Source organism: Nanorana parkeri, unplaced genomic scaffold (assembly GCF_000935625.1).
Source record: "Nanorana parkeri isolate BGI_ZX_2015 unplaced genomic scaffold, ASM93562v1 scaffold1176, whole genome shotgun sequence".
NCBI classification, from domain to species: Eukaryota; Metazoa; Chordata; class Amphibia; order Anura; family Dicroglossidae; genus Nanorana; species Nanorana parkeri.
The window spans coordinates 436,726-447,465 of NW_017307444.1; the positions used below are offsets into that span (position 1 = coordinate 436,726).

At 42.3% G+C, this 10,740-nt stretch overlaps 1 protein-coding gene across 2 annotated transcripts in view; it reads left to right on the forward strand.

The window, feature by feature from the left end:
• PID1 (phosphotyrosine interaction domain containing 1) overlaps positions 1 to 10,740 on the forward strand; it is a 61,992-nt gene that overhangs the window by 30,082 nt on the left and 21,170 nt on the right. Inside the window, exon 2 of one of the 2 annotated variants that reach the window (XM_018568369.1) lies at positions 3,059 to 3,205. In XM_018568369.1, the coding sequence (XP_018423871.1) occupies positions 3,059 to 3,205 (147 nt within the window). Of the gene's footprint in view, positions 1 to 3,058; positions 3,206 to 4,951; positions 5,096 to 10,740 lie in introns of those variants that run through there. The other variant, XM_018568370.1, reaches the window with a different exon arrangement.

Sequence of the window (10,740 nt, forward strand, 5' to 3'; positions counted from 1 at the left end):
TCCTTGCACTGTAAGGGTTAGATGCTCCATAGGTCTAGAGGTAGAGGAATAAGCTGCAATACCTTATTCCGCTCCCCGGGGGGCTTCCACCGCGCTGTGCAACCGATCACCCGAAGCCACTTCTCTCTGTCGGTAGAACCAGGAGTCCTGCATTGTACATGGGGATGGTGAGGACCCATCCACAATGCAGAACATCAAATGGAAGCACCATCTTACGGAGAGTGGGGTATAATGTAAGTATTGCAGCTTTTTCCAATACCCTTAAACTTAACGAGCATTTACTGCAGGAGGGCCCCACTGAAAGGATGTTTAAAAAAAAAAAATCCAGTTCAATTTTTAGTACTTTTTCCTTTTTTTTTTTTTTTAATTGTATAACTTTCGTCAGAATAATACCTGGCAATCTTGCCATAAAGGTTGTTCTTATACTTCCTGTGTGACCACTATCTCTCAGTTGTGCTCCTGCATTGCAACCCCTTTCCCCAGATTGGGACTATTGACGGTGTCACGTACCTGGTTGGAGTCTGAATGCGTGAGGGGGCCTCCCTTGCACCTCTTGTCCTGAGGACTCTGGAGGCGGGAACAGAGTCCTGGCAGACAACGAGTGGCACGGGTGCCAGTGGTGTTAATACCATGCAAGCTGAAGATTTGGTTCTGTAGCAGAACTGGGGCAATCCGAACTCCAGGGTCAACAAGCCGAGGTCACACCAAGCAAGCAGATAAGGTACCCAAGGCAGAGGCAAGTCCAGTAAACAATCCGTGGTCGAGGGCAGGTTGCAGGCAAGAATGGTCAAAACAATCCGTGGTCGAGGGCAGGTTGCAGGCAAGTATGGTCAAGGCAGATCCGGGTCAAACCAAGCAGGCAGGTAATGACAGGAAACAGGAATCGGAGGACACAGGAATTCAGGAGGGCTGAAGACAATCCAGCAATATGGAGGTGTGCAGGCTGAGCTTAAATAGGGAAGTCAATTGATCAAGTGCGTCACTTCTTGTGCGCCTCTTGGCGCGTTTTTTCGTGGTCCGCGCAAGTGTCCTCTGAACAGTACGGAAAACGGGACTTGGCGCATGCGCAGAAGCAGAGGGTTGCTGACAGAGGGCCATGCCGACACACGGTGTGCAAGCGTTGTCACTTTTAGAAAGCTGGTCCAGGACAATGGTGTGCAGGCAGCCCTTGAGTGTGTACATGTAAATAGGAAGGGGCTGAAAGAGGCTAGAGGAGATCAGCAGTACTGGGATCAGTATAAAACCATGTTCTGGTGGGTGTTGCTTGTATTACAAGTGGTGGGAAAATTCTCTAACATTTGTTCACATTCTGAATGTACACAAAGTAGCATGTACAGGCAATCATGCATTTCAACTAAACAAAAAGACTTTTCATTTTATTTCTCCAGACTGTATTGCTATCCTATCTTTTTCCTGTTGGATGGCATTGAGAAAACTGAGATTTTACCTGTTCCACCACCTACTGATTTCAAGGATCAGTATGGTTATTCAGTGGCAGCTGGGGCACTTTAATTTATTTAGGATAGTTTACACAAGAGGGTACCTGTATTTGCAGGGGATTGTAGGAGATGGGTAATTGTGGATCTGGATCTTTTCAGGTTGGATGTTACATTATATATCAGGACCCTTTTAAGTGACTTGGCCAGTTTCCTGTTCTATGGCTTCAGTAACCTCAGACTCTTTAGGTAACAACATTCCCAGCACGCCAAGAGGATTTCGTCTGTAAATTTTATAGAAGCAACACTTTTTTTTCTATACAGTGAGGGAAACTAATTATTTGATCCCCTGCAGATTTAGTAAGTTAGCCCACTTACAAAGAAATGAAAGGTCTATAATTTTTTAGCATAGGTGTATTTTAAATGATAGATCAACCAAAAGTCCAGAAAAAACACATGATACAAATGTTATACATTGAGTTGCAGTTCAGTGAGTAAAATAAGTATTTGATCCCCAAGCAAAACATGACTTACTACTTGGTGGAGAAACCCTTGTTGGCAAGCACAGAGTTAAGACGTTTCTTGTAGTTGGTTACCAGGTTTGCACACATCTCAGGAGGGATTTTGGTCCACTCTTCTTTACAGACCTTGTCTAAATCCTTATGGTTTCTTGGCTGTCGCTTAGCAACTCGAAGTTTCAGCTCCCACCATACATTTTCTATAGGATTAAGGTCTGGAGACTGGCTAGGCCACTCCATGAACTTAATGTGCTTCTTCTTGAGCCACTGCTTTGTTGCCTCGGCGGGATGTTTTGGGTCATGCTGAAAGACCTATCCACGACCCATCCTCAGTGTTCTGGCCGAGGGAAGGAGGTTCTCATCCAAGATTTTACAATGCATGGCCCCGTCCATTGGCCTCTCAATGCGGCAGAGTCGGCCTGTACCTTTAGCAGAGCAACAGCCCCAAAGCATAATGTTTCCACCTCCTTGCTTGACTGTAGGGATGGTGTTCTTAGGGTCATAGTCAGCATTTTTCTTCCTCCAAACACGTTGAGTCCAGTTAATGCCAAAGAGCTAAATTTTGGTCTCCTCTGAACACAGCACTTTCTCCCAATCCTTCTCTGAATAATTTAGATGTTCATTGGCAAACGTCAGACAGGCCTGTACATGTGCCTTCTTGAGGAGGACCTTGCAGGATCTCAATCCATGGCGGTGTATTGTGTTGCCAATGGTTTGTTTGGTGACTGTGGTCCCAACTGCCTTGAGATCATTCACAAGCTCTTCCCATGTAGTTCTGGGCTTACCCCTTGCATGGAGCTCCAGACCAAGGGCGATTGATGGTTGATTTGTATTCCATACATTTGCGAATAATCGCTTCAACAGTTGTTTCCTTCTCATCAAGCTTCTTGCTGATAGTTCTCTCTCCCTCTCCCTCTCCCCCTCTCCCTCTCCCCTGTTTATGTTTCCAAAAATGTGTTGTGTAGCAAAATGTGACTATGGCATGGTAAATGAGCCATAAGACTGCTTGAAGGGGACTATTGTTTAACTAAGAGGCTTGTTTAGCTACTTCCCTTGCTCCATTCTTTACTGGTAATCCATACAATCTTCTGTTTTTGTGCACAGCACTTCCAGACCATGATAAAATCAAAGCTGAACGTATTGACCCTACGGAAAGAACCTCTCCCAGCTGTCATATTCCACGAGCCAGAAGCCATTGAACTTTGCTCCACGACTCCACTCATGAAGCCACGGCCACAGGCAGGATGCAAGGTAACCTATGCGCACTGGCATGGTAACACAGGGCTAGGCAAATGTTGGTAGGTGGAACACAGTACACTACCAGACTTATTCAGCTGACAGTTCAAACTGCAATGATAATGAAATATCCATGAACAAGCAGTTCACCTTTTAGTGATCAGACTGCAGCTATCTAATGTGTCTGTGCGATGCACTGTAGTGTCTGGGGGCTTTCTCTCTTTGCATGCTTGTCTAGGTTTTTCTATATCCACCACAGGAAAAAATAAAGAACCTGGGCTTGCTTTTATTAAAATCTTAAGAAATATCTGTGTTATCCAACATCAGGCAGCCAGTTAAAATTCTACACAGCACTATAATCAAAGAGAAAAAGATTAATAATGGTTATGGGACACACAGATGCTGATAAATGAAGTCTGATGTCAGGTAATTGGCTTCCACTCATAGTTGTCCCAAGAGAGTTTGTGCGTGTTTATGGTAAGACAGGGACTGGTGTGATTTAGAGTAAAATGCATCTTATTGTTTGCTTTGAGGTTTTACATGTTGCATTTCATTAATACTCCATTGCACAGACTTATTTAAGCATATCTAAACCCAGAAACAAAAATATCACATATTGCAGCTTATCAGTCCTTAGATGAAGTGGCAGCATTAGATTTGTTTTTTGGGCTGTTTTCCTTTTATTTTTACCTGGTAAGTATGTCTGTCAGTAACACTCCAGTCCTAGGATGACAACACTCACGCTAATGTATCAGGAGAACAGAAACCAGTTAGGATTACAGAGCATAATGAAAAGGTATATTTTTGAACTTGTCAATCAGATATCACAAACACCTTTTAATGGTATATATAACAGACCAAAAGGGACCAATTAAGAGAACTTCATTGTTAGGGATTACATTCACTTCATATAATCGTATATTGTGTACCAGATATTGTTTATATCTAAGGCAGCCTTTCTAACCGGGGTGCCTTCTTGCTTCCTCAGGGGTGCCTTGGGATATTCTAATGTGAAACAGGGGGCCCCTGATGTGAAGGGGGGACTGTTTTTTTTTAAATATTTTTGCATGAGGTCCCCCTAAAATCCATATCGGAGTCCTATCTTGGATAAAGGTCTAGAATTCATATTGGATTTTTACATATCGTCTATTTACTTTTTCGACTGGGGTGCCTTGAAATTCGACATTTAAAGAATACTGTGACTGAAAAAAAGGTTGGGGAAACGCTTATCAGAGGTAATATTCTATAGATCAGTACCCGTCAATATATGCTTGCAACATTGTTACGGAATCCAAAATTGTCATCTTCGGCCCCAGTAAGGACCTTGCAGGATCTCAATCCATGGCGGTGTATTGTGTTGCCAATGGTTTGTTTGGTGACTGTGGTCCCAACTGCCTTGAGATCATTCACAAGCTCTTCCCATGTAGTTCTGGGCTTACCCCTTGCATGGAGCTCCAGACCAAGGGCGATTGATGGTTGATTTGTATTCCATACATTTGCGAATAATCGCTTCAACAGTTGTTTCCTTCTCATCAAGCTTCTTGCTGATAGTTCTCTCTCCCTCTCCCTCTCCCCCTCTCCCTCTCCCCTGTTTATGTTTCCAAAAATGTGTTGTGTAGCAAAATGTGACTATGGCATGGTAAATGAGCCATAAGACTGCTTGAAGGGGACTATTGTTTAACTAAGAGGCTTGTTTAGCTACTTCCCTTGCTCCATTCTTTACTGGTAATCCATACAATCTTCTGTTTTTGTGCACAGCACTTCCAGACCATGATAAAATCAAAGCTGAACGTATTGACCCTACGGAAAGAACCTCTCCCAGCTGTCATATTCCACGAGCCAGAAGCCATTGAACTTTGCTCCACGACTCCACTCATGAAGCCACGGCCACAGGCAGGATGCAAGGTAACCTATGCGCACTGGCATGGTAACACAGGGCTAGGCAAATGTTGGTAGGTGGAACACAGTACACTACCAGACTTATTCAGCTGACAGTTCAAACTGCAATGATAATGAAATATCCATGAACAAGCAGTTCACCTTTTAGTGATCAGACTGCAGCTATCTAATGTGTCTGTGCGATGCACTGTAGTGTCTGGGGGCTTTCTCTCTTTGCATGCTTGTCTAGGTTTTTCTATATCCACCACAGGAAAAAATAAAGAACCTGGGCTTGCTTTTATTAAAATCTTAAGAAATATCTGTGTTATCCAACATCAGGCAGCCAGTTAAAATTCTACACAGCACTATAATCAAAGAGAAAAAGATTAATAATGGTTATGGGACACACAGATGCTGATAAATGAAGTCTGATGTCAGGTAATTGGCTTCCACTCATAGTTGTCCCAAGAGAGTTTGTGCGTGTTTATGGTAAGACAGGGACTGGTGTGATTTAGAGTAAAATGCATCTTATTGTTTGCTTTGAGGTTTTACATGTTGCATTTCATTAATACTCCATTGCACAGACTTATTTAAGCATATCTAAACCCAGAAACAAAAATATCACATATTGCAGCTTATCAGTCCTTAGATGAAGTGGCAGCATTAGATTTGTTTTTTGGGCTGTTTTCCTTTTATTTTTACCTGGTAAGTATGTCTGTCAGTAACACTCCAGTCCTAGGATGACAACACTCACGCTAATGTATCAGGAGAACAGAAACCAGTTAGGATTACAGAGCATAATGAAAAGGTATATTTTTGAACTTGTCAATCAGATATCACAAACACCTTTTAATGGTATATATAACAGACCAAAAGGGACCAATTAAGAGAACTTCATTGTTAGGGATTACATTCACTTCATATAATCGTATATTGTGTACCAGATATTGTTTATATCTAAGGCAGCCTTTCTAACCGGGGTGCCTTCTTGCTTCCTCAGGGGTGCCTTGGGATATTCTAATGTGAAACAGGGGGCCCCTGATGTGAAGGGGGGACTGTTTTTTTTTAAATATTTTTGCATGAGGTCCCCCTAAAATCCATATCGGAGTCCTATCTTGGATAAAGGTCTAGAATTCATATTGGATTTTTACATATCGTCTATTTACTTTTTCGACTGGGGTGCCTTGAAATTCGACATTTAAAGAATACTGTGACTGAAAAAAAGGTTGGGGAAACGCTTATCAGAGGTAATATTCTATAGATCAGTACCCGTCAATATATGCTTGCAACATTGTTACGGAATCCAAAATTGTCATCTTCGGCCCCAGTCCTTTCTATATCAATCCAATCCTGCCCGTTTCAATCCAACCGTACCACAAAACATATTCTGAGAATTGGGATTGTTGTGCCAAACCTGGTCCTATTTGTGTGGACTCAGAATATTGGTTTTGTTTTTTACTTTTGCCAGAGAAAGCTAAATTGTGCATGGCAAAAAATGGTGGATTACATTTCGATAACCTGCAGCCTTCTGCACACCTTCCAAACTGTGCACTCTCGAGATGAAAAAAGTCCTGGATGCGATCCAGTGCATTCCGGCACCAAATCGGGCCAGAACGCACTGTTTGTCGTGTGAACTAGCCCAAACACACTTGTGCATTACATGGGACACAAGCGCGCAAAATGTTAACTGCTGAAATTGTTGCCAAATAGTAAAATGTTTAATATAAGCCTTCTAAAGCCAGGGATAATGTTAAAGCGGAGATTGACCCACCAACTTAATGGTCTTCCAATACAGTTACTCTAAAGCCATGCCAATGTCAGGGTTGCCAGTGCGCTTATTTCAGCTCACAACTGAACTTTCAAGCTCTCAAATAGCTGGTGTCCTAGCTGATCATGTGCAGCAACATGGCAACTGCAATCCAAATAGAGGCTATGATGGCACCTTCCTTGGCTGTACAATAATAGGTTGTAGTTCAGCTTTAAAGCACTGGTATTTTAAAATGATGCATCACACTTACAAATGGAGCATGCCAGTAAAATGTCAATATTCATTCTCCCAAAGCCACATACAGAAAATCTGATTTGGGCATCGCATGATTCATTTGCTCCAGGTTTCATAGGCAGACGTTCCAAAATCTCTTTTTAGAATTCGGATTTCCCTTCTGCACATTCTTTGGTATAGACATACAGAACCAAGTGTTAGGTTTTGTTGTTCTCCTCCCTGTTTTTGTGCTGAATTGATTTGACATATTATGTCTATAACCAGTTAAGAACTGCTTGGCAATCAATCAGCTCCTCTGTTTCACGTTTCCATGGCAATCTTGGAACATTTGAGAGCAGCAAAGCTGACTGGTTGCTGGGGTAACACAGATGTTTGTTCTCCTAATTTTTTTTTGGTCACAGGGCACATATTAATTGATGAACTCAAAGGGCAAACTCTTTAACATACAGCCAGTGTGTGATTTATATAAGGTAGCTCTGCTGGGTGCATCAATCTACTGTAATAGATCAGTCGCTGCTCATTTACTTTGCAGGCTGTGGAAGACTCTGGGTCACAGATCTATTGATTCTCCATTGTCAGAGCGCATTTACATCCTGCTGATAAATTAAGGGACAAAAATAAGAGATTGTAGATTGATGTTGGCTCTTAACTCTTTTTTTGTTCAGTAAAAAGGCTGTTCCAATAGACCTAGAAAAACCTGAAAGTGGAGGAGAAAAAAATTTAACAAGAAGCATTACTGGGGGCATGTGGTCATTCTGCTGTAGGCCACATGAGGTAGCAGTGGCTTCTGAGGTTCTGAAAATAGAAAAGGCCACTGTGGTATGTGTGGGACGGGAACTATTCTGAATGCAAAGCTACCAGCATTTGAAAGAGAAACAGGACTGGGCTTCTGTAAGACTCTGTATCTTCACTCTTAAAGGAAAATGAATGTTTCTGGGTCAATTCGATTTTTGTTAGGTTAAAGCAGGGGTGGACCACATACTATGGAATTCAGGAGCCAGTCTGTCCAATTCAGGAGCCAGCTGCATTGACGGCAACAACTAGAGAAAACCTCAAATGTTAGGTGCTGGCTATAATTTGTAGGGAGCATTGGCTACCTGGCTCCTGGGATTTAAGTAAGTATGTTTTAAACTGTTGTATTATATACTTTAAAATAAATGGAGATAAAAAATGATAAAATAATTACAACATTTCCTCTAGGTTTTGACTTCTCAGGCCTCGTTCACATCATCCTCAGTGCGTTCCGGCCCGATTGTGGTGGGAAACGCACTGGATTGCATTGCGGCCAGCTCCTTTTTTGGGGGCAGGAGGGGGCGTGGTAGTGAAGTGAATGGCATCGTAGCCACGCCCTCTGGCCGCAATACGATGTACCACACGGGAACGCGTGGCACATCAGTGCCAGCGCTCCAGTCAGAAAAAATAGCACTTGCAGCATTTTTTCTGACGGCACCGCACCGCAGGCACTTATGTGCCACACGTTGCCTTGTGGCCGGAGGGTGTGGCTGCGGTGCCATTGACTTTCACTCATGTAGTGAGTGCTGCTTTCCGTCTGCCCATCACTTCCAACAACTTCCTGGATTTCCAGTGTGCTTTGCATCTTTTTCCCTGCTGCAATCTCCATTTCTCAGGACCACATGCCCCGTCATGCTTCCAGCAAGCAATGATAATGTTACATTGTTCAGATGTTGAGTGGTAGTTCAGAAGGCAGGCTCTGTTAGAGCTGTGACACAAGGAAGTGCAGATTCACAGGGCTGAGTGAAATTGTGCAGAAAAAGGTTTGTGTTCCTACCTGGAGATTCGACTGGTTATAATTGCCCTGATTACATTTGCATAATGACTTACTTCATCCGATCCGTGACCAAAATAGACTAATACAACAAAACGAAAAGGGTAACCCATTGGGAGATAACGGGTTAGTAGCGGTCAACTTAGGGATCCGGACAAGTCAATTAATTGTAAAAAAGATAATTTTATTGAAAAAACATATACAATTGCACATTTAACTCACTAATTACCATAAAAAACATTGATAACATGCAGTCACAAATTATATGTGTATCGATCCTCATCAATATTAACCTTGGGTCCCCACCGTGGGGGGAAGTGACCGATGTAGCTATTACAGCGGTCTCTTCTCCATCAAATTCCCACATGCATGTCAACCTGCGTAAACTACAAAAACCGGAAGAATGGTCTCGAACATAGGAGAAAAAGAGGAGAAAAAAAAGAAAGAGATTCTCTTCTAGTTTCCCTACTTGGCTATAGTGAAAAATTCTGGACAGATCAGTGATTGTAATATTGACTTTCTCTGCCTTCCGTGAATTATGTCGGATATATTAAAGATGTTGTCTGTTAATTTGTTGTTTCCTGTGTATATATCTTCTTATTTCGGAAAGGCTTATTTTCACTTTACTTCCAAATTGTTTTGTCTTCTGTTTCCTGTTTATTATTTGAAGATGAGTTCTCCTGTTGTTTGGTGTTAAATGCCACTGGCTTTGGTCTAGCCGTATGTGCAATTAACTCCTTCCAAAGTATCCGCAGTGAATTACTCTGATTAGAGCGGTGAGGTGTAGTAAGTCCTTCCTGACGAAGCCCCGTACAATGGGAGGGGCGAAACGTGTCGACAGACAGAGATCAAACGTGCAGTCATCACACCACAAGTGGATGAATGACCCGGAAACCTAACAGCGAAAGATTTGACAAATCTTGGTAAAATCCCAAACTGGGGCTGGTGGTTCTCACTGATGGGCAGACTATATCCTGAGCATTCAGGCAATCACCAGAGATCCACGGAGTAAGAACATCATTCGAACTCACTATTGGAGATTGGATTACAACAAACACCTCCTGGAGGAAATAGCGAGACGTATCCATACCCAAGTGGACTATCAAACCACACTGGAAAAATCGCCAAACCGCCCGGACTTTTGAGAAAGCTACAGTAACGTAAGTGATAAAAAATGCTATATATATTCGTTTAAGAGCATCATTTAAATATCACTCTGAGGTGGAGATTCATAACATCTACACTCAATACTAAACATAAAAAGAAAGAAGAAAAAGTCAGGCGGTTGGTTAATTGAAGATAATCCAGTAATAGTCTGCCCGTAGGAAAGCTCCCCTCCCCTACAAATTAAAGGACTTACGACACCTCACCGCTCTAATCGGAGTAATTCACTGCGTATTCTTTGGAAGGAGTTAATTGCACATACGGCTAGACCAAAGCCAGTGGCATTTAACACCAAACAGGAGAACTCATCTTCAAATAATAAACAGGAAACAGAAGACAAAACAATTTGGAAGTAAAGTGAAAATAAGCCTTTCCGAAATAAGAAGATATATACACAGGAAACAACAAATTAACAGACAACATCTTTAATATATCCGACATAATTCACGGAAGGCAGAGAAAGTCAATATTACAATCACTGATCTGTCCAGAATTTTTCACTATAGCCAAGTAGGGAAACTAGAAGAGAATCTCTTTCTTTTTTTTCTCCTCTTTTTCTCCTATGTTCGAGACCATTCTTCCGGTTTTTGTAGTTTACGCAGGTTGACATGCATGTGGGAATTTGATGGAGGAGAAGAAGAGACCGAGGTAATAGCTACATCGGTCACTTCCCCCCACGGTGAGGACCCAAGGTTAATATTGATGAGGATCGATCCACAT